Below are 23,887 nucleotides of genomic sequence, written 5' to 3'. Positions count from 1 at the left end.
AGCGACGAGCGCATGGCCCACCTGATGGTAAGTGGTTACCGTCGCCCATAGACTCCAGCAATGCCAGGAGCAGAGCCAAGCCGCTGCCGTTTCATTATGATTGCACGAAGCTCATGCACCTTTTCCATTTTCCGATAGATATCGGCCCTTTAAGCCAACACAATAGAGATATCGAAAGATTTATAGGTCACGCAAGCCTTGATTAAAAACCTTCTGAATTATACGTACGGCCCGGATTTAATCTCGATGCTTTCCATTTGGTCATTTTGCGTTAATTTATTAAACGACTTTTAATAAAATTTCGGGAGCGAATTCGGAATTTAGTATCTTTTAGGATGTACTTACTATGTGACAAAACATCATAATATAATCATTATTGTATTGGTATTATGTATATTTTGTATCGTCTTAAGTGTTGTTAATAAAATAATAAGTTGTTATATAGTAATAATAGAATAGAATACATAATAATAATAATAAGTTGTTAATAAAGGTTAATTAAATTTAAATGATCAATTAATTATGTATCTTTATCAGCTGTTTGAAAGCATTTTTTTTGTAAAATTTTATTAAGTTAATTTATTTTAAGAAGTTCGTACCAACTGACTAGTTTTACAAGTTTCATGAATGTTCAGATTAATAGAAATTAGAGAGCTTATTGACCCAAAATTGATGCCTTTGTGAAGTTTTAATGAAATAACCTAAGAAACTATTTCACCGAAATGGCGAACGTAGAGTAAACTATCCAAAAGTTGCTTCATTTGTATGCAAATTTATGTTCGTTCTCTTACCAAAGACAATAAAACGAAATGGTAGAATGACTCTAATTAAGCTTAATTAATGTTTAAGTAATTGTATGGTTTTCCTTTTGGAGCTTTTCTTTAACTTTTTTTGTATTGTATACTTTGCCTCTGGGACAAAAGAGACGTTATGGCATTGTTTTGAAATACTTTGGTTCTGATGTGGTTAACAATAAAACTGTCCTTTTTGGCTTAATGTCTGCATACATGAATACTGCATTGTTTCAGTAACATCTTTTAAAGTAATATGAATATATTTCATTTATTTAATTATCGATTATCATAACTTCATTATTAAAGATCGATTAGCGGCTTAGTTTGATGTTTTAGTTATTATATTCTACATTTTCTGGTGTTAAAAATTATTTATCCTTACCGTGATTGCAAAAATTATAAGTAAACTGATTTTTAGTGTATATTTAAAAGGGTAAGGGTAAAGGTAGGGAAATTATTAAAAAGTGCGGAATATATTGCGCTAATCATCTATTACCTCAAATAAAACACAATCCATCAATTATTTACTAGACTACGCAAGTTGATACTTAGTAAACCGTGTCACATCAGACCATTATTAACCTCGCGCATCAGCTGATTTTAAGTTACGTTATATCGCCGTGACAGTGCCAATTCTTTTTGTAAGTTTTTAAAAAAAATCTTCTTTACCATCTTTGTGATTTGATAGTCGATGAAACCAAAAAGCTACAGTAAAAAGAGACAGATACTTAAATTCATAATATTTAACGTGGGAGAAAAGGAGATAGAAAGCATTGTACAGCTGTTTTTTATATTAGTGGTTCTCTTTGTGCTCTGCTTCATACCTAATTAATAAGGTTTCACTTCTGCCACATGTGCATTACACACATTTTTTTTTAAATGAAATATTTCGATATTATAAATGTCAGAAACGACCGGTACACATTGTCCGTTCCGTCTGGTGTAGTTTTTGGAACGAAGTTCCTTATGGGACGATGCGGAGGGGTACCCTAACCGGGAAAAACGTCCGTAATGTAATATTTTTATTAGTAATGCACACAGTATACGACTTAACTTTGTAATAACGTACAAAAAATAACATATTTTTTTATCATTCATTGACCACGTTCTCAGAGCGTTCGTTTACGCAATACACTAACTCTTATGCAAACAACCGTGAATGAAGTGTACCACAATAAGTTCGCACGTTACCGAATGACCGTGGGTTGTTGCGAAACCTCCAGTTTTATTTTTTTTATACCTCGAATAGAACTTAAAATTAATATTTTTATAATATGGAACTTCGTTCCTATCCGGTGTCCCACACATCTTATTTTTTTTTAGGAAACGCGTTAGTAGTATATTTATGGATAGTTACCCGCTGCTCTAGCTTCTTTACAGGCGAGTACCATGTTGTGCCTCACATCGGGGTTGTCGTCAGCGATGGTCTCGCCGACGGCCACGAAGCGCTCAACGGCGCAGCAGACAGCCGCACCCACTCGTTGCACGGCCGCACCGCCTCCAGCAGCTTCGTTCCGCGTCGCCACGAGATTGCTGATCTGTTGCGAAATTATCGCTTTTTAATACGCTTTTATTAGTAGCTTCAGACATATGTATGTTAGTATGTAACGGAATCTTTGAACATGATTTTGACCCCCTTCAAAACGTCGCAAATTAGGTATACTTATTAAGGACCGATGCCAATTCAATATTAAAAAAATTAAGAAAAAAAATTTAAAAATTTAAATTAAACTAAGAAGTTAAAAATAAATAATATTTAAAAAAAACAAAAAAAATACGCTTTTATAGAAAATCCACCTAAAAAATAGAAAATAAATTTTAATAAATTTGAATTAAAAATAGTGTAAGAAAAAATGATTTTATTGTAAAAAAAACCGTGGGGTGCATGGTATCAGTAGTTATAAATATTTTATGAACAGATATGAGTAGAAGGGCTATTTTGATAATATCCTGAAAAGCACCCCTCGCTTTTTTTTACACTAAAATCGTTTTTTCTTGCACTACTTTCAATACAAATTAATTAAAATTTATTTTCTATTTTTTAGTTGGACTTTCTATAAAAGCGTATTTTGTTAGTTATTTTAAACTGTTATTTATATTCTCTACTTTTTTTGCTAGTCGTTTATTGAACAAAACAGTATAAAAGGGGTTTAAGTATGAAATTAATAACCATTCGTCACCCTCAGTGTTCGCCAGACTTTGCTTCTACCTAGACTACAATTTTTTTCGTTATTTGGATTATTTTCTACGTGATAAAAAGTTTTCTTCCCAGGATGCAGTACAAAATGCTTTCACATAGCTTGTAGAATCTAGATCAGCAGAGTTCTATCGCAAAGGCATAAATTACCTTCCTATTAGATGGCAGCAATGTATAGAAAATAATGGTAGATATTTTGATCAAATCAATATTTAACATATGAAAAAAAAACGAATTTCAATTTTTCAGTACCAGCCGGCAATTTCATACTTTAACCCCTAATATATAAATCTCATAAAATCAGATATTACCTCTTTCGAAATTTCTAGAATATGTCATCTAAATATGTGCTCATAGAACTATTACAATATTCGCTGCGGTACCGATAGCTGATTAATACATAGAAAGACATTTTCTAAACAATCTACCAGTTAGTGCAATGAAAATATATGAAATGTTACCGACAGATAATGAAACTGGACTTTTATCTTTTATGCAGCAATGAAATAATAAACATAGTTTTTTTTCTTAACTTTTGGATTTGGCCAGTCGCGGAAATTAATAATAATTATTAATATTAAAAACAGAAACATAACTTCTATTAATGTTCACGATTGACTTCCACGGTGAAGGAATAACATCGTGTAATAAAAATCAAACCCGCAAAATTATAATTTGCGTAATTACTGGTGGTAAGACCTCTTGTGAGTCCACACGGGTAGATACCACCACCCTGCCTATTTCTGCCGTGAAGTAGTAATGCGTTTCGGTTTGAAGGGTGGGGCAGCCGTTGTAACTATACTGAGACTCATAGAACTCATATCTCAAGGTGGGTGGCGCATTTACGTTGTAGATGTCTATGGGCTCCAGTAACCACTTAACACAAGGTGGGCTGTGAGCTCGTCCATCCATCTAAGCAAAAAAAAATCCTAGCCCTTGAGCACGAAAACTGTTGAGTATTAAACAATCTGAAATTGTAAAATAAAAATAATAAATGTGAGATTGAATCGTAAATATCTAAAATATATCAAATTTTTGTTTATTTGTGTTTGATAGTCTTAAAAACATTTGGTGGTGTGTGTTTTTAGTACCGTATTGTATTGTAATCAATCAGCTTGCTGATCATTTTGTCTGCATATTTTTGTTCTCTAAGCCAGTTAAGAAAAAGTTAATAAAAAAAATGTAAAGTCAATTCATTATTGGTCGGATAACTCAATGTGAATAACGTATTTGCCGTATTTGCTTTATGAAGTAGCATCGTTCATTATACAAATATTGCAAAATTGATATTTTTAATTGCGTAATTGTCATAACTACACGTTGTATTTAGTGAATAAAAATCTTTTCTTTAATAATTAATAAGAGTATAACATAAAACAACGAGACCTTACAGTGTCTGTCTGGCACAGACGAATACGTGGTAAACAAAGATAAATGTCGTGAGCCAAAACCGATTCATGAAAGTCTTAATCAATAGTACGATTTTTTGTAAACGGCTCTAACATTACATAAAAGGCGATTATTATCCAAACTTTTTAAATGATGGCGAGCATTGGTAGTTTTATTATTAAATAAGCACTCGATACATTCTTACGGTGTTCGTGTAGCGACGAACTTATTTTTTAATTTGAAGAATTGCGAAAGTATTAAAAATTTATAAAACATTTAGATTGGCTTACATATTATAAATACAATTTTCGGACTTTTTTAAATAGGTGAAATATTTTTTAAATAAATAAATATTGTTTAGATGTAGTTTAACTATAAGATTATAAAATGTGATAGCTGTAATACATATAAGCCAAAAATAATCTAATTTTGCAAAGTACTTTAAAAAAATAGCTTTACAAAAAAACATGCTCTACATTTATTTATACGCTCTAACTTTAATATAAGAAAAACAAAAAGTTTTCTATTAAGTTTTTTTTTGTTATATAATCTAGACAAAGTAGACTAGTCCAAGATCTACTTTTCATTTGCATGATTTGCCCGGGATACGAGCAACGCTAGGTCTGTAATACTCCGTTTGACGTCGTCGTTGAAAATTACCCACATGCCGCTACTTGTTGCTGTTTGTATTTTATCAGGGTAAGACCACGACAACTGATCGTGTTAAAAACGATGCAGGAGCTCATAGTAGAAGTTTCTTTTCATTATGGAAGAGCCTACCTGTCGTTCGCGGCGCGCGTATTCATCGTCATCGGAAAGCACGTCCATGTCGCAAGAGAGAGAGCGCGTGACGCGCGGGCGGTGGGCGCGCGCTCGACGGCGCGCTGTCCGCGGGCGCGCGCACGTGCTCCGTGACGTTGCCGTGTCGGCACCGAGCCGCTCCGCCCGCGTTCGCCGCGGCACTGCCGGCCCGACAGCCATCGATCCACAACCCCCGCCCCCGCCCGTTCAATACCCACGTGGCCGCCCGCCCTCAGCACTTTATCAGCACTGATTAAGTACCAAACAAATTGACGTACGTGATGAATTTTGTTCTTACCTTTTCGAATTTTCTAATTCAAATATCACCACAATGAAGTCTTAAAAATAATGGCAATTGCCATAAAAATCTGCCCAGCCGAAGTATGAAACTACGCTCCGTCCATTCGAATCCGCCGCCGTCCGTGAACTCTCGCAAGGCGATTGCGCGACTGAACGCAACAGATAGTTGCGACGGGCGGGAAATTCTAAAGTGAAACGTCAAAGCGACGACACGCTCTAAATCGCTTTAGTTCCGAAAATAATACTACGAATTTAGACGGGGTACGTAAAACTAGATATCGTAAAAGCTCCATACGACGTCAGATCAGTGTCGTAGACGTGTTCTGTCGGTAATCAGGAACGTCACAGACCTCGAAGCAACCGCCTGAGGTAGGAAGGTGACGTCTGGGGGTCGGTAGGAGGCGTACCGTACCTGTTTAATGAGGGGGAGCAGAGTTCTCTCGATGGATCGCGTTTTTATCTGTCTGAGGTCGAGATCAGGCAGGCCGGCGGCCGCCATGGCTGGCGCGGGCGCGACTGCGCGTGTGCGCGCGCAATTTTCCGCGCCGCCCTCATTGGCCACCTCTCCGCCTCCGCCGCCCGCCACCTGGCTATCGTTTACAATCAACTAGCATCTAAATACTCCTAGCTTCACGTGCTTCACTTTGTTTTGATTACGTATAAACTTACGCGTACGTATTTTCATATTGTTATACGCTTCCGATGTTGTTACACTGCAACTTTTGACTGACCGACGAACACGTGCGCGTCCATTCTTTGCTATTGTTTCTGATGTATTAATCGAATATCGATAAAAGGAAAGTAAATAATAAAACACAGTTTAAGGATTAATTTTATTTTTTCACATACTTTTTCAAACTACGCGAGCAAAACGTTTTCTTATTAACATAATCATTGGCACGTTATCACAATAGTCGTCAATGATTTACTTCTCGATATTCCCGCAATGATAAAGCGTATAATATCAACATATTTTCATAAAAATATTCTTTAAACATAACTTTGGTATTTGTAATTAACGACAAAAATGTTTATAAAATATTAGCAAGGTGTTTCATTATTAGTTATAGTATTAAGAACTTATGTCACTATATAACTATAATATACATGATTTTAATGTATTTTATTAAGTACATTTATTTCTTAATATCTTATTATTGCTAAACCGATGAATTTAGTATGATGATTCAAGATATGAAAGTCAGCAAAAATTAAATAGTCTAATACAAAAACAACACAAATTTTGGAATATAAATTTCAACGATACCAATTGATTTTATTTTTTCCAAATTTCTTATTCAGTAATATATCAGTCTGGTTGAGGAAATTTAAATAAACAAATAAATTGCTAATTTAGAAGAAGAAAAAACTTAGTTTTTGAATAGTGTATAATATTTAGTATAAAGTATAATATATAAGTAGAAAGTATAATATAAAGTATCAGTAGGCAGCGGTTTGTCTCTTCCCCTGGAATTGCTGAAATCTATGGGCGGCGGTAACCACTCAAAACCAGGTGGGCAGTATGTTCGAATGCCTACAAGGGCAATAAAAAAATATCACGTAACTAAATGCAAAATATAAAAGACTGAATCTAATTAAGTGATTTTTTTTAATCAGCACAAAACGAGTTTTTAAAACTCATTCCAAGTATTTTTTTTAAGGAAAGTGCTGATTTTTTTGTCGTACTAAATTTAATCTTAAAAACATGTATTTGAAACACCTATAAAAGTAATGATATTGTACACGACAGTACACACCACACGTGACAACTTATTATTTCACTAAGAATACTGCAATGCGCCACAATTGCTTAATTATAATAGACGCCCATACAAATTTGGGGACGGCGTTTATTGAAGGCCTGCTTAGGATTGACACTCTCTTGCGAACTGTCAGACATCCAGGGGCTCTGTCCTGGTGAATTCCTGACCTTTCTCTTCCTCAAGCTCTCCGTAGGTCCCAGTGTGGGCCTCAGTAGCTGCTTAAATCTAAACGGGCCTTCGGTGTAATCGTCATCAGAACTGAACATCGGCGTTGCAAGTATTTGCGGGGAGTTGCGAAGGATCTTTCGTAGTGTTGATTCCGGATCGTGAGTGATATTGTATACGGGCTTCGGAGGCTCCGCCTTACGAGAGTTCCGGACCAGTTCGCTAATCTTGTTGCTGTTGAAATTAAATAAACTATAAATAATCACTAATTGAATCGAAACGATCAGATAATAATATGGCCTTTTGGCTGATCTGAAAAATCTGATGGTTAGAGCGTCATATTTACCAAATTGAAAATCTACATGTGCAATCTTAATCTAATTAATATATGAAAATTTATTCAGCTTTAGAAAATGTTATTGTATGTTTATGGCAGGCGTAAGAGCAATATATTTTAACTCTTGGTTCTATGAAAAGAATTAAAAAAAAAAAATGTTTTCTAAATGTATTTAATTTAATCATTTTAAAATTTATCAACATAATTAATGCAACCAAATGTGAGATTGAAAATAAATCACAGAAAGAATATTTAAATTACGAATTCGAATTAATTATGTTACTAAATTCTGACCACTGTTGACTTTACAGATATTTGTTTATTGCGATTACCATACATAATTTTATTATATAATAGTATGTATTAGCAAAACACTAGCAAAGAACGTCACACAAATTGCTTATGATAAGTTACATACCCATCGTTTCTATTGATCCGGTTAGTGAGTAAGACATGCGAGAGAAACGTAAATGTACTTAATTATAATTAGGGCCAGTAGTTGGCGACATAGTTCTCGTACCTGACGAGGCCGCTGCATTGACGGCTGCACGGTAAATTCTGCCGGCTCTGACTCGATTGGCGATGACGTTCTTCCACGACTGGTTCGTGTCCGTTGCTCACTTGCTGATACCTGATGGAACATCAAATTAGAGATGGCGAATTAGCTCACGGTCAACCTGGTGTAGGAGGGTACTAAAGCTCATAGACATGACAAAGAGAATAAGGCGACTCATTTTGAGGCATGAGGTTGTAGTCTCAATTATATTCTATGAAGGCTGTTTAACCCTTCAAACTGGAACATATTACTAACATTCACGACAAGATGACGATCAGTAGTTACGCAAAAACGGTGATTTTGTCAATTGATCTGCATTCTACCATCCCATTTAATACAAATAATTTGAAACTGTTGAGTTCATAGCCATTCCATTAAGTTCTAGAATTATAGATGGAACGGTATGTCATGTAGGTTCTACCTAAGAGTTCTTGGTAGTTTACATGACCAAATGGCCTGACCTACGCCTGTCTTAAATAGCAACCTTTTAAGCTGTACATTGGATACTCCGTAGTACGGAATCCTTAAGCCACTACATGTGAGTATTTTACACCATTCGTCGATTCTTACTTACTAAATTCCTATATCAAGTTCTGGTGGTAGAGCGTATTGTGACATATCTTCTATTTTGTAGATTAGGATACTTGATATTACATGAGTCTTACAGTCTACAATATATTGTGAATCGAAGCTTAGACCTCAAGTTACGCTTCGACTTCATGGTTGGTGTCTATCGACCTCGGTAACTACTAAACACTACTTATATAGAAAAAAAATCTTGGCGAAATGATTGAAATTCCACCATAATCACTTTCAAGATTTAGATTCAATTTATATGGTAAATTTTCGCTTTTCTTATTGACATTTTGAAAAAGGAACTCTTCCTTGCATTGTTTAACAATAGTGCTAAAATCGTCAATAGTGAACAAACGCACAACAAAAGAAAACAAATAAAAAAGGGGAATCATTTGAAAAACACAGGAGAAAATGGTACTTAGCAATTTTACCTTCGACTATTTATGGATACTTTCTCACCGTGTGATAAATGTCATCAAGCATATACCTATAATATACCTATTTATATTATAGTTATATTAGTAAAATAGCAAGTACCTACATTGGCATACATTGTATTTATTTATTAGCACATCTACATATTTGGACATTAAAATGATTTTAGTCTTCGATAAAGGTCAAAACCTAGGTTGACAAATTAATTAAAATCTAGACTAAATGTCATTAGCGTTAACAGTTGTTTCAAAAAAGGTGAAAAGTGCACTCGTTTCGTGAAATAAATGAAATTGATGAGATATTGGTACTAACTTACCAAGTAAATTTCAAAAAAAAAACAAAAATGGCGTGTTTTTCTTTCAATTTCCATATGTAAATAAATTTAAAAGACAAACCTGTTCCGACTTAATGTTAGGTCATAATCTATTTTGCTCTTTAGCGGCTCATCCCACGGCTTCGCAGGACTTTCCAAAAATTCTGGTGACGGACTACAAGAGTCGAATGCCACAGAGAAAGCGTGTAAGAATTGTAATATTGAGTTTATAGAGTGAATTTAAAATAGTGAAAGTGTGTACCGTAAACTGAATTACGTGTTCGTTTTTATTGACTCATCTCAATTTTTAATCATTTTGTAATCTAATTTATATCACATTTATAGACATTAAAAATATTTCTTTACTACTAAAATCTAATTTTATAATGTAAATATTGTGTTTTATAGAAAATTTTAATAAAAATTTTATGTTTCTTTTATTCGATATATTTCTACTGCCTCATTGCTATTCTATTCCACTAACTGGTTGTTTGTACAACATTTACATATGTCATGGATAACGAATACTAAATATGTGATTTCGTTTCCCAAAATTCGATACCAGAGTCAAAACTCCAAAAAGATATATATTTTTTTATTGCTTAGACGGGGGGACGAGCTCACAGCCCACCTGGTGTTAAGTGGTTACTGGAGCCCATAGACATCCACAACGTAAATGCGTCACCTACCTTGAGATATAAGTTCTAAGGTCTCAAGTATAGTTACAACGGCTGCCCCACCCTTCAAACCGAAACGCATTACTGCTTCACGGTAGAAATAGGCAGGGTGGTGGTACCCACCCGCACGGACTCACAAGAGGTCCTACCACCAGTAATAAGATATACCGAAACATTTTTATTATTTAAGTAAGACATTTTAGTGAAAACCCCAGACGCTTTTAATTCATCATGATTTCACCACAGATTTTAAATTTAATTGCCAAGAGATGGCAAACATAAAAAATAACAAAGAGACGCTTTGCTCTTTTGCACGGTCTATGTATAACGATAGTTTGAACCAGACGAAATATATCTGGATTACCAAGCACTGGTCAAAGATTTGTTCTATTGAGTGTAATTCAAACTCACGCACCCTCAACGTTCACATAGTCGTTGATTTAAATGTCTAGGCTATTCACTTTAAATAGATTTATCTGCGGTTTTGTGAGAATTTTATGATTATTGAACCTAACGTGAACAGACCGTTAAATAACAATTACATATTTGAAGAAAAAATACCTGAAACTAGTGATCGTTTAACCTTCTCCGTATACGATTGTTACGTAAAGGATTTGTTCAATTCTGAAGAATAACATAGGATAACTTAAAAAGGCACTTAACCCTTTGACGGCCCCGTAGGTCACTGGTGCTCTACGTGGCGCACTGTAGTAATTATGTCAATTTCTGTTACTAAGCGCCTCGATTGCCTAACTCTGCCTTCTTTTGTTTTTAATGTATATTTTAGTCTTTTAGGTCTCTTAGGAATAGATTCATTCTCAGTACCTTCAGAGTCCTTTCCTAGAGTCTACTAGATATTCCGGCGTCTTAGTGACAGAAATCGACATAATTACTTCAATGCGCTACGTAGGGTATCCATGAGCTACATGGCAATCAAAGAGTTAAAAAGATTATACGTATACATATACATACCTAGAGAGTCTGCTGGCGTCTTGTTCGATTTGTGACGGTTGTCCTCGTACGATGGATGGGACGAGTGTGAAGCCGGGAGGCGCTCGGTACTCTTCGGGCGGACGCTGGACTGACTGTAGCCGGATGCCGGGCTTGTTGTGACGTAGGTTCTTGTGGACTTCTTGGTTTTTGTTGTGGACCTGTTCATTTAATACGTTACGTGCAATAAAGCGACCAGTTCCGGTCATCGTTCTCGTCGAATCCGTCGCTCGACGAAGGGTTCGACGAGTAAATTAACCCACAGACATAGCCCACTGAGTTTCTCGCCGGATCTTCTCAGTGGGTCGCGTTTCCCATCCGGTGGTAGATTCCGCGAAGCACGGCTCTTGCTAGGGTTCGTGTTAGCAACGTCGTCAGGTTTGAGCCGCGAGCTTACCTACTAGTTAAGTAGAAAAAAAAAGCTACCAGTTCAAGGAATTTTTAGCGAAACGATTTTTTTCAAACCTCATTTGAAGTAAGACTTAAGTAGTTGATTTTTATTTATTTCGTTACTGCTACAAGATGAGCTGTTAGCTCTTCTGTTTATTGTAAAGAAATGAACCATTTAATCCAAGGAGGTAACGGTTTATTGTTTTTAGGAGATGTTTACTTTACGCACGTATGTTTGTATATGTTTACGTTACTAGTGTGGGTTGGCGGATGATTTTATAGACCGTTTGGCGTTAACCCCTCGAAGACTTGAAGCAGAAAATTTTGTTGTTTACACGCTATAAACTGTAGACCAGATCATGATATCATGAATGAAAATTAAGTCTTCGTCTTCATTTTAGTATCTGAAGACGAACTCCGATAGTATCAGGTGGGTCGTGAACTTATCTTTCTTTTTGTATCTAGTAAGAGATGGGAAGAAAAATGCAAGACTGACTTGTTCTGCGAAAGTCTGTAGTTGGGATGCTCGTTCCTGAATTGAGTACTGTTGCATGAGTTGTTGGTGCGGCGAAGAGGGCGTGGAGGGCACAGCGGGTGGCGGGTGCGCGGGGGGTGGGGGAGCGCGTCCCTTCGCCCATTTGCGACGGGCTGTGTACCCACGGAAATCTGAAAATTAATTTACAATTTGAGTTTTATTTATTTATTAGATTGAGAGGTCAGAGTTGGTAAACAAAACTGGCTGGTGTTAGATCTCGGCTTTCTTTTCATACGATAAGTCGTAATGCGTAACTCCTTAAAATGGTGTGAAGTCAGATTCAAACGTCATAACGTATTCTTTCTCACTGTATTTTTTTTTATAAAAATTCAATATGTTGTCCACGCTTTCTAAATTTACCCTATCGTGGTAGGATAGATGGCGCTCGAGTCGTTTTATATGTTCTGTGTCGGTCACTGCGAAAATTGGCCAGGACGAAATACTCAATTACAAAATTAATATTTATGGCATAATTTATCAATACATACGACTTTGTATAACGACAGCTGCTCTATTGGTGTCGATGTTCTCTTTGTTTCCGGAATTCGCTTTGTTTGTTTCCCCGTCTTGTGATGTCATTTTCCTTAGTATCTTGGCTTTCATCATTGCTTTGTTTTTAAGCGGAGCACCTGAAAATACGAAATTATATAAATTTTGTAGTTAATTTAAAAGATAATTTTACACACCAACAATATGTCATATTTAATGATTTTGCAAAGCCTAATCAATGGACAATATTAATATTGTATGTAATAGTGGAGATTTACTAAAACTAAAAAAAACACCAAAAGTATTTTTATGAAATGAATTTCGAACGAATATGGAAACGAATTATTTTATCCAGAAGAGTCGCACAGCTACGAGCTGCATTCGATGTATATTTCTTGCAATTTTAACCCGGTCACCGTTCTCGTCGAACCCGTCACTTGCGACGAAGGGCTCGACGAGTAAATTAACCCCCAGACACAGCCCACTGAGTTTCTCGCCGGATCTTCTCAGTGGGTCGCGTTTCCGATCTGGTGGTAGATTCTGCGAAGCACGGCTCTTGCTAGGGCCCGTGTTAACAACGTCGTCATGTTTGAGCCCCGTGACCTCACCTACTAGTTACGGTTCCGCTGAAACAGCCTCTCAAGGATATCAGCGTAGGTAGAAAAAAAAATGCAATTTTAATATACGTATGTGATTTCAAATAACATTTCGACTAGTGAAGTAATTGGCTTTGTAGTCTGGTCTTAGATAGCTCACCACGTTTTTTCTCGTGGTTATAAGAAGCAATTTAATGATTCACTGCAGGATAAGTCGCAGTGTTCTCTGATTATTAACCAAAGTACAGCGACCTGTAATCGGCTAATTTACTTATGTAAGCCACACGGGTAGCTATAATCATCTGCCTATATCTGCAGCGAAGCAGTCACGATATCTAGATTTTAGGGTGCGATAATTTATATACTTGAGACGTAATGAGATATAATTGGGACTTCGACCTCATGTCTCAAAGTGGATGGTGACATGCACGTCGTGATGTCCAAGGGTTCTATTAAGCGTTTGCTGATCGTGAGCTCGTTCACCCATTTATTTAATAAAAAATATAAAATAAAAGGACAGTAAGAGTCTCAACGCCCGCATGAAAGAATTTATCCCTGTTTCTGTCTGAAATTATGTAAAGTACTCTCTTTTCAAATAATCATCATGTGTAAAAGATAAAACCTACAAAAACGTATACTGTATTAGATGCGTGGAATAAAGCTACAAATGATATGTTGTCACCATCATGATTGGTCTTCAAGAACACCCTGTAGAATTATTTATATTTGTGTATACTAATATTATAAAGAGGAAAGATTTGTTTGTTTGTTTGTTTGTTTGTATTGAATAAGCTCCGAAACTACTGAACCAATTTGAAAGATTCTTTCAGTGTTTGGAAGCTAAACTATTGCCGAGTGACATAGGCTATAATCTTTTTTGAAAAAAATTAGGGATCCTTACTGAAACTCCCATAAAGTAACCCAAGGTGTAAAAAAATTACCTAAAATGTTCTTTACAACGCGTGCCCTGCGAAAACTATTGATAATATAATAAAATAATGTAAAACTTTGTAGAACACATTATTATTTACAAATAGTGTCGCGACAGTATATGTCTAACTATTATAGTTATGCCGCAATAAGTGTCCTTTTATTTAAAAAATAAAACAACGTCAAATATCTTGTTGAATTTTTGTTAAAGACCCGAGCGGAGCCGGAGCTTGCTGCTAGTTACTAATAAAACAAACTAACCAGATTTGTGCATCCCCTGACTGTCGCACATCTGTTCATCGTGGAACTCCCTAGCTAGCTGACGCTGTCGGTCGCGGATTCGCTTTCTGGTGAGCCAACCGCGCACGTGTCGCTGGAGGGTCAGCACCGAGATAGCCATTTGTACCTTCAGCCGCTCCACGTAGCGGCGAGCCAGCCACCCCCTGACGCACGCTTGCACCAGGATCACTTTCCTTATCTGAAATTAATCAATAATCACGTTTGAAATTTCACATCAGCAGAAGTACTGTCGTATTCTCCAGAGGATCTCTTAATCTATTTTAAGAACCCCACGAGGAGATATGTGCCGAATGAGTCATCTCAAAGTAGGGCTCAAAAAAAGCCCAAACAAAAAAAAATCAATTTCTCTAAGGTGAAATTAACATGTATAATTCATTTCATATCTCTACGTTATTAGGATATTTTTATATCATGGTCGGGCACAGGGCCCTTCTGACGTTAAGTGCTTAGCCGAAGCCATATAAACCGGAAACTGCCTATCACGTTGAGACATACGGTCTAAGTTACAATTGTCTAGTATAACAACGGTTCTACCGCCCTTCAAGTCGTAACTCATGGTTGCTTCACGGCAGAATTAAGTAAGATGGTGGTAGCTACTCGCGCGGAATTACATAGCACCCTTCGGCCGGTAAGTCTTAGTTAAAACTCAAATATAGTGTCTGAATTTCAAAATGAAATTGTTAGAGGAACTTGAGTTTCTAATTCAAGCACCTAGTAGTTAGTACCTGTTCCTCGTAGATTCTGGCGAGTCTTTCAACGTGGTAGTACTTGAGGAACACTTTGGATTTGCCGAGGGCCCAGCCGTCCATCTTCAATCTGAGCAGCAGTAGACGACTCGTATCACGACTGGGCTTTATTTCTTCGTCGTGACTAAAAGCTAAAAAGCTATATCTGAAAGGTAACATTCATATATTTAGTGTAGTTTTAACAAAACTATATTGCGAGAATATTAGCGTATGATTATATTGAAAAGTAGAAGTCGTGTATATGTTTATGTCTATTATATCGAGCAATAATTTCTATAGAAGTAACTACACAGTCCTTTTAGCTGAGGTAACATGAACATACCGCTTCAAAAATTCTTCAAAACTCAATCGATGGGAAAATCCATTTTGTCTTATCCTGATAGTCTCTAATACTCCAGTGTATCGAAGCTGTTTTAGTATTTTGGGCGGATCGAAGTGCTTTGGAGATCTGGAGTCGTTCGGCTTTAGACATCTCACGAACTGAGGAGTGCCGCTCACCATCTTCTGTAGAAGCTCCATCAATGAGTATCGGAAGTATGTTGAGACTGTTTGCTGGGCTCGTGATTGCGATGCAAGTCCTCGACTGTTGAATCGATCCTAAAAAGTTAAATATGACGTAAAATGCGTCTAATACTTATTGGATTTCTATTAGCAATGATCCTAGATGAGCTCATATAAGCTGCTATTAAGCAACCTAAATAGCAGCTAGTTACCAGCGTCGCTTATTGACATATACAATAGCTAGGATGCTGTAAAAAAAAATTGTGTCTGTAGCTAAATTTAATACTTACTTGACTTATTGTTTTATAAATATTGTTTAATACAAGTAAATGATAATTTTCGCTAATATAGACGAGTCAGAATAGTGAAATATTTTAACATCATTAGACTAAATAGGTTTAATTAAAAAAAAGCAAAGAATAAGGAATGAATAGATTTTTTAGAGCGACTGTCATGATGATATGTTCAGAACGAATATCACTCACAATTGTGTACTTACTCGAGTGTCCCCAGAAGGACTTTCCAAGCTTGTATCCATATCTCCTTGTAGCGGTGAATATAGATTCCCTGTCTTCGTGATTGGACATTGAAATAAGAACCGTATGATATCGAATTGACTCTGTCGCATCAGCTGAACGACTTCAGGTGGCAAAAAGTTACGATTCTTCTCCAAGAACCCATCTGCCTGATAGACGACTCGACCAGCAAAATGATGGATTGCAAAACAAATTGCATCAGATTTTGGCCGAACGTAATATTTGCTTTTGAGATTACTATGAAACTTTTCTGCAAAAAAAATCATTCTGATTGTAATAATCTTAAACGCCTTCAATTTTTCGGAAGTACACAATGCTTACCAATAAGACTTCTGTCGGTGGCTCTTGGGAAACGACTTTCTTCATCCAGCAGAGCTAACAAGCCCATTGGCCTTGACAGTAACATGTCCAGTACAGGTCTGTTATCGGAAAATTCGACGAGATCAACTGGAACACCTTCAGCCATGTATTCTTGTTGCTCCCATGTAAATATGTGTTGATTGAAGTAATACTGGATCTGTTCGTTGGCGATGTTAATGCAGAGCTGCTCGAATGAATTTTTGTTGAAGTTTTCGAACCCAAATATGTCAAGAATGCCGATGGAGAGTTGATCGTGACTATTAATAGAAAAAAAGTTTGCACTCAATTTGTTTTTTTTTTTTCTTTAAAACTCACAATAGCAATGTGTTAATCGACTCACCGGTGTCTATTTTGAGAGAGGAGTGCGTTAATTCTTTCGACGATTCTATCAAATGCTCTTGCATATAGACCACGAGCTGTAGCATCTCGGGCAACGGCAGCTTCAGTGGGTGAACTGTGACGGGCTATAGTTTCGCCTCGGGCGACCACTGTGCTACTTGTTAAACATTCACGCAGATCTGCTGTTTCAACTCCCAATAGGCAAGAAGCTGAAAAAATATTCCATTTTTACTAGGTCCTATCTAATTTCGCATCACAATTATTCCTTTAAAAATCTATAAGTCAAATTAAATATATAATGTATATGAGCTAACCTCTGTGCAGTGGTGCAGTGTCTATTACAGTTGCTCTGTTATCAGTATTATCTTCGCCAGCTGTTTCACCAAACTCTATGTCGCCAAGATGTAATATTGCCGCGAGCATCTTATATAATATTTGTACTTCATCATCTTGAAATCCAACTACCTAAATAATAGAAGAGATATTATTAAAATATGATATAACTTTAATGAATCCAACGTGATTACGTAAATTTTCATACTTTGAAGGCTTGATTGAGCTGTCGCCAACGATGAACATTGTGCTCTCTATGAACCACAGATAAGGGCTGCAGATATCGATGTCTAGATTTTAGTTGTTCATCTAGATAAAACTTTCTCCAACGGCCCTCGCTCTCTAAGCCATCATACAGATAGTAGAACACGTGGAAATTGCTTTCACCTCTAAAACAAAAATGATAACCACAAATTACCGTTTGACCACATCATTTATTAACAAAGTTGAATAATTTCACAACCACACCAAATTACAATGGTATTCAAAACTATGTGTGACTTACAAAGCTTGGTGTACAACTCTAGACTGCTCAAGAAGGTAGACTGATATCCTTGCTCCTGATATTCTTCCAACTCCCAATATAGACATATCTAGATATTTTCCGAAACGTGAACTATTCGCGTTTATTCCAGTGCGAGCGTTGCCGAATGCCTCCATTATTGGGTTTACTTGGAGAATTTTTTCTTCTAAATTACGATTCTGAGTCTAGAATGCAATTTCAATAATTTTGGGTGAATTAAGAAGTTTTTTAATATTAGGTTCATAATTGGTGTTCACATAGGGTATTTATATACCTTAGACAGGAAGACAAGATGTTTTAATAAAAGATTTGCTGATTCAGTCTTCCCAGCCCCACTCTCGCCAGATATCACTATGGCCTGGTTTTGTTTTTGATGCATTAGTGCTTGATGGGCTGCATCAGCTACGGCAAAGATGTGAGGCGGATTATCCGACCTACACCGTCCTTGGTAAACCTGTTGAGTCTATAAATTGTATAATTTGTAATCCTATTTACAGCAAATAAATTTTAAGCTCTTTTAAATAAATGTATAGTGTTGCGGTGAAAATCAAATACATCCTACCTTACTGTTATAAATGCCGATATCAGTGAATGGATTAACAGCCACTAATATATCTCCAATATATGTATAAATTTGATTTTGATTGTATCTATTCTGTAGTTGTTCAACAATTGAATCTTCACTTAAAACTTCAAGCGTTGCCAAGTCGTCAGTATACATTTTTTCAGGTTTTGCTTTTCTGTGTGATTTCAATTTTCCCCTTTTTGTAGTTGCGTCAGGAGCGCGACAACTTCGTCCTTCTGCTCTCTGTCGTTTTATTTCAGCTTGTAACTCTTTCCGGATCTGTAAATTTACAAATAATTAACTTTACTTTCCCCCCTTTTTCGTTAAAGCTGGGTTTTAGATTGCATTCGTGACTTAATAAGTGAGATAATCAGTCTGCTCGTAATCATGCAACTATGTTAGCTTCGATTCCAAGGATAACAATTAGCTTGTTTTAATAAAGTTCAACCTTTAACTTTATGTCATAGGTGAACAGCAGTGGTCATTGTCGTGATTCCTGTTATGGCACTGGGCCATTAATGCGATTTGTGAAGAAAAATGGTCTGCTCTCTATAAAACATACCTTGTCTTCAAAGCTACTAACTGCAAGAAGCAGAGGATGTTCCAGGAGCTCTCTCGCGAATGGTCTTTGATTCATATCTTTTATTAAGCAGTCTGCTACAAAATCGGAAAGTTGCGGCGAAAATATTTCTGGATGAGACAGGCTGGGTGGCGGATTTCTTGGTATTTGAAATAATGCTCGCATCGGATGTAATCCCGATAGAGGAGGTTCGCCCTCTGCCAGTTCTATAGCGGTTATACCCACTGACCATACATCACATCTACAGTCGTATGACTCATCTAATTGTTGTTCACATGCGATAACCTGAAAACAAAGTGACCTTCAACCTTATTATTATGAAAATGAGAACAATTTAACTTTCAAAAAGTATTGAATTTGTTTGTGCCGAAATTATTTATTGCATAACATTGAAAAAATGTGACTAAGAGTTAGTTAAAGATTTGTAAGAGACCGCTCATAGAGAAAGTTCTAACCGACCTCAGGTGCCATCCAATATGGGGTACCGACTGAAGTATTTCTTCGCGCAGCTGTAGCAGCCAAATGTGAGGAAACTCCAAAGTCGACGAGTTTGACCTCGGCATCTTCCGTCAAAAGAATGTTATGACCTTTGACATCACGATGCATACATCGGTGAGCGTGGAGGTGAGTCAGTGCTCGAACTGTTCCCCGCAACACATATGCAAGTTGTGGTTCAGTAATATTTGTACCGCGGGCTCGCATTCCAGCACATAAATCAGTTACCGAACCACCGGTGCACAGCTGTAACAAAGTCTATTTAAGTAGTCGCCCAAAGAAATAATGAAGTCATTCAAAAGTAAAATAGACTGACCTCCATCACAAACCATATTTGGTCGTCGTCTGAGCTGGCGCCGCGTTTCAAGAACAAACCAAAAAACTCCGGTATATTCGGATGACTAGACAAGTCTCTAAAAACTAGAAACTCTTCTTCGATTTCTTCAATATTTTCAGCTATGTTTTCCAAGATCTACATTTAGCAAAGCCAAAATTAGTATTAAAGCCACAATAAAATTCATATTCAAAATAATATGCAACTCCGAATAATCGTGCAAATGGTGAGGCGCAAAAAGTCTGCATTGTTTTATGGCCTTGACATCAATGTTTTTTGAGATAACATCTATACAATCAATTATGAATAGTGTGTTAACAATACCACCATAAAATATGTGCTGACCAATTCATTGTTCACCGTGTAAACTGTAAAATAGTCATGCCTGCTTAGGTTGCGGGTGCATTAATTAAGTTATAAATAGACGTTTTATAAAAGCTACTTAAAATTTAAATTACAATAAACATAATTTAAACGTAACTAGATCGTCTAAGAAACTTAGGCCGTAGTATTTTATAGAGATATTTGCCTGCAGAATTTTTAATGTAGTTACTCCTATTTATTTTACGAACAATGTAGTTTTCCTCTCGGATTATTTCAGTGTTGTTTATAAATGTTTGGGGTCCCCCTACAAATTGTTTATTTAAAGGTCACGTTCGCAACGAAAATAGCAATTGGCATACTTGGCTTGTAGCAGTCGTTCGCTGTAAAAGCTATGGGAGTATAATAATGCTGACGTGATCGATTGTGCCAGATAAGGTCGACAACTTTCTTGTGACTAATACACGGATCTGTGGGGGAGTCACGCGATTTGTAACTTAATCAATACGAATTTCGCACTGTTTGTTTCTTGCGTGTTTGTGTTCGGTATTTCCGTAGATTTTCTATGCAAAAAATAAACTAAGTCATAAAAATTTCATGTTGCACGAATGATTCTGGAATATAAAGTCGCGCAAAGAAATAAATTTTTAAATAATATAAATAATTGATAAAAAAAAAATGGACGGTCATATGTAATATATCAATTCATAATTTATATTAGGGGTTAAAGTATGAAATTGCCGATTTGTACTGAAAAATTGAAATACGGTTTTTTTTTTCATTTAAAATATTTATTTAATCAAAATATCTACCACTATTATCTATACATTGCTGCCATCTAATAGGAAGGTCATTTATACCTTTGCAATAGAACTCTGGTGATCTAGATTCTACAAACTGTGTGAAAGCATTTTGTACTTCCTCCTGGGAAGAAAACTTTTTATCACGTAGAAAATTGTCCAAATCACGAAAAAAATGGTAGTCCGTTGGAGCAAGGTCTGGCGAATACGGAGGGTGAGGAATGGTTTCTAATTGCAGTTCCTGTAGAGTTAAAACGGTTTCTCGTGCTGTATGAGTCTCGCGCTATCATTGAGCAATAATAGTGAAGATCGATTCATGGGTCAGGGCTGTTTCCTTACAAGTTGCTATCATTGTTCGAAGTTCGGCACAGTAAACATCTGCCTTTATTGCTTGGCCAGATCGGGGAAATCTATAGTGAATAACACCATGTTGAGACTACCAAATAGTTACCATTACCATTTTATTTGGTAAGCTTTGCTTTAGGACACTGTTGCGGCGTTTGACCTGGGGTCAGCCATTGCATTTTTCGCTTGCTGTTATCGTAAAAAATCCACATGTCACAATTAGATCTAATATTCCTTCATTTCTGTATCAATTCAACAAGGCAACACAAGTTTCAACACGCGTTTCTTTCTGCAGATCAGTCAAATTATTATCCATCCATTTTTCATAAAAAAAAATATTGATTTGATGCAATTGAGTCAGTATTATTGGTAAGGTAATGAAACCATGCCGCTAATTCCTTGGTCGTTTGGCCCGGATCGGCTTCAACCATCTCTTTCAATTCATTGTTGTTCACATGTGTGGGCGGTCTTCCACCTGGTACGTTCTTCAAATCAAAATTTCCATCACGAAATCGTTTAAAACCAAAATAGCACGGTGCGTTCATTACCAGACTTTCCTAACGCAACATTGATATTGCGAGCTGTTTCTGCAGCGTTAGTTCCGCGTCCGAACTCGTATTCAAAAATCACTCGAATTTTCGAAGTATCCATCTCTCTTGTCTAAGCTGAATAAAAAAACAACTGAAAGTCGATAATCGAATGTTGCACATTTCTAAAAGAAGAACCTCATAGGTACCATTTGAAAAAAGTTTCACTCAAAAATATCAAACCATGAAAGTTCTTGTCAATTCGAAGTACATATTACAATAAAACGGCAATTTCATACTTTAACCCCTATTGTTATAGTTTACCTTGACTGCTACACGTCTACCAGACTTTTTATCTCTGGCACAGTATACTTCGCCATATGTGCCTTCGCCGATGAGCTCCTGCAACGTGAATCTGTCCCGAGGATCGGCAGCTCGGTCCAGTTCCACATGTTGGGACAGCCCGCGATATGCCATGTCGCTTCGCATGGCTAAGTTTTATTTGACCGCATCTGAAATTAACGAAATAGAAATCAGTAGTAATCTAATACCAAATGATTTTCTCTACTAAATTATAATACGTTTTTTGGGCTTTAACTATTTTAATATTCTATATTTATAAGCGATTAGAACAAACACGTAGTGAGATTATCAATCGTTAAAGTGAAGGATCCAGAATTTGATTGTGAAGATTTATTCAAATTTAAACTGCGTTATTTCAATTCAGTGTATCTGTTGTTAACCAGTTTGTACTAAAATGTTATTATAACTACTGCTACGGCCAATGTAAGCAAACTTTTTCAGGCTGAGCCCTATGAACTCGTTTGCACATCCGGTGAAGCCAGAATAGCCCTTCAAGGCTTCTAGCAGTAGGTCGGCAAAAGAAGGATGCCGAGTCCTGTTTGATGCGCTATATTATGCTATTTCAGAGTATGTGAGTGTGCACATAATATCAGAGCACTGATGCACCGACGAATAATTACATTAATAAGAAACGGACTATTTTAAGAATTAAAAATTCAATTTTATTTCACTTTTAATTCGGTAGATAAATAAGAAGCCGTCAAGCGAAAAAGCGTTTCGCTAAACCTGATAGAGAAATTGCGTTAATAAAACTAAATTTAGAGAGATATTTTTAAAGCACACAACTTTCGAGATTCTTAAGCATGTAATAATATATAAACTAATGCGCCCATGTCTGCTGTTTGTGCTCTTACACTAAAATAATTGGTTACGAAATTACAACTAATTTAATTGATGTGCTCTTACACTAAAATAATTGGTTACGAAATTACAACTAATTTAATAATATCAATCTGATTAATCATCAAATAAAATGATTGATAGTGTAATATGCCTTTAGTTGACAAGGAATTGGAATAGAAAGTGAAATGTATTATATTTTATTCAGTCTGCTTAATGTCGAGCTATGACGAAACGAAGTATTTAAATAAATCATAATTATAAATATTAAAATTTACGTAACTAACGAATGAAATATGGTTAATTTGGTGCAGAATTAATGATGGCTATCATTTATCGCTTAATTGACAGGAAATTATTCAAAATGCGTGCTACCTGGAGTCACTAAAAAGGAAAAACAAAGATTATTCAATATTAGTCACAGTTATATGAATAGATGCTGTTAACAATTTACTCATTGCGTATCACAACATAACTATTATATCCAAACGAATTAAAATAATTAAGTTGATAATTATTTTTTAGTATTATATATTTTAGCAAATAAGATTATGTAGGTTTATTATACAAATTTCCGTTCGGCAACAATTTCGTAATGACGAGAGGAATAACTAAACATAATTCCAACGGAACTGAGATTTAAAACTAATGTGTCCATTTGGCGAGCTCATGATGTGATGTAAATGAGCTGTGGTAACTGTTTAACGCCACTTAGTCTGCCAATCTGCACTAATAAAAATACATCTATCTATACCAAAACCTGACGCAGATTTCAGTTCATTGTCTGTCGGACAAGTTTCTCACTCTGTCAACAGGTGCATTAGAAGATTATAAACGAAGCGAAGA

General features: G+C 36.2%; 2 protein-coding genes across 15 annotated transcripts in view; both read right to left on the bottom strand.

The window, feature by feature from the left end:
- Positions 1 to 6,010, bottom strand: part of alpha-Catr (alpha-catenin related) — a 67,490-nt gene extending 61,480 nt beyond the window's left edge. For 3 of the 9 annotated variants that reach the window (XM_089727344.1, XM_089727345.1, XM_089727347.1), the window contains exons 1-2: positions 5,161 to 5,388; positions 2,152 to 2,332 (exon numbers count right to left, since the gene is read on the bottom strand). In XM_089727344.1, coding sequence (XP_089583470.1) covers positions 2,152 to 2,332; positions 5,161 to 5,361 — 382 coding nt within the window. In that variant the 5' untranslated portion in view covers positions 5,362 to 5,388. Of the gene's footprint in view, positions 1 to 2,151; positions 2,333 to 5,160; positions 5,391 to 5,893 lie in introns of those variants that run through there. The other 6 variants (XM_089727351.1, XM_089727352.1, XM_089727343.1 and 3 more) reach the window with 5 other exon arrangements.
- Positions 6,011 to 6,300: 290 nt separating this feature from the next.
- LOC114242084 (myosin-IIIb) overlaps positions 6,301 to 23,887 on the bottom strand; it is a 37,061-nt gene continuing 19,474 nt past the window's right edge. The window contains exons 2-22 of one of the 6 annotated variants that reach the window (XM_089727339.1): positions 22,163 to 22,350; positions 19,828 to 19,983; positions 19,476 to 19,757; positions 18,999 to 19,301; positions 18,434 to 18,715; positions 18,146 to 18,334; positions 17,854 to 18,056; positions 17,557 to 17,737; positions 17,330 to 17,480; positions 17,017 to 17,224; positions 16,638 to 16,933; positions 16,280 to 16,566; positions 15,602 to 15,876; positions 15,259 to 15,424; positions 14,495 to 14,711; positions 12,707 to 12,847; positions 12,180 to 12,349; positions 11,276 to 11,454; positions 9,709 to 9,801; positions 8,267 to 8,377; positions 6,301 to 7,643 (exon numbers count right to left, since the gene is read on the bottom strand). In XM_089727339.1, the coding sequence (XP_089583465.1) occupies positions 7,292 to 7,643; positions 8,267 to 8,377; positions 9,709 to 9,801; positions 11,276 to 11,454; positions 12,180 to 12,349; positions 12,707 to 12,847; positions 14,495 to 14,711; positions 15,259 to 15,424; positions 15,602 to 15,876; positions 16,280 to 16,566; positions 16,638 to 16,933; positions 17,017 to 17,224; positions 17,330 to 17,480; positions 17,557 to 17,737; positions 17,854 to 18,056; positions 18,146 to 18,334; positions 18,434 to 18,715; positions 18,999 to 19,301; positions 19,476 to 19,757; positions 19,828 to 19,983; positions 22,163 to 22,327 (4,407 nt within the window). In that variant the 5' untranslated portion in view covers positions 22,328 to 22,350 and the 3' untranslated portion in view covers positions 6,301 to 7,291. Of the gene's footprint in view, positions 7,644 to 8,164; positions 8,378 to 9,708; positions 9,802 to 11,275; positions 11,455 to 12,179; positions 12,350 to 12,706; positions 12,848 to 14,494; positions 14,712 to 15,258; positions 15,425 to 15,601; positions 15,877 to 16,279; positions 16,567 to 16,637; positions 16,934 to 17,016; positions 17,225 to 17,329; positions 17,481 to 17,556; positions 17,738 to 17,853; positions 18,057 to 18,145; positions 18,335 to 18,433; positions 18,716 to 18,998; positions 19,302 to 19,475; positions 19,758 to 19,827; positions 19,984 to 22,162; positions 22,351 to 23,887 lie in introns of all 6 variants that reach the window. The other 5 variants (XM_089727340.1, XR_016323075.1, XM_089727341.1 and 2 more) reach the window with 5 other exon arrangements.

This window comes from Bombyx mandarina, chromosome 05 (genome assembly GCF_030267445.1).
Source record: "Bombyx mandarina strain Sakado chromosome 05, ASM3026744v2".
NCBI classification, from domain to species: Eukaryota; Metazoa; Arthropoda; class Insecta; order Lepidoptera; family Bombycidae; genus Bombyx; species Bombyx mandarina.
This window is presented reverse-complemented; position numbering and strand designations above follow the sequence as displayed.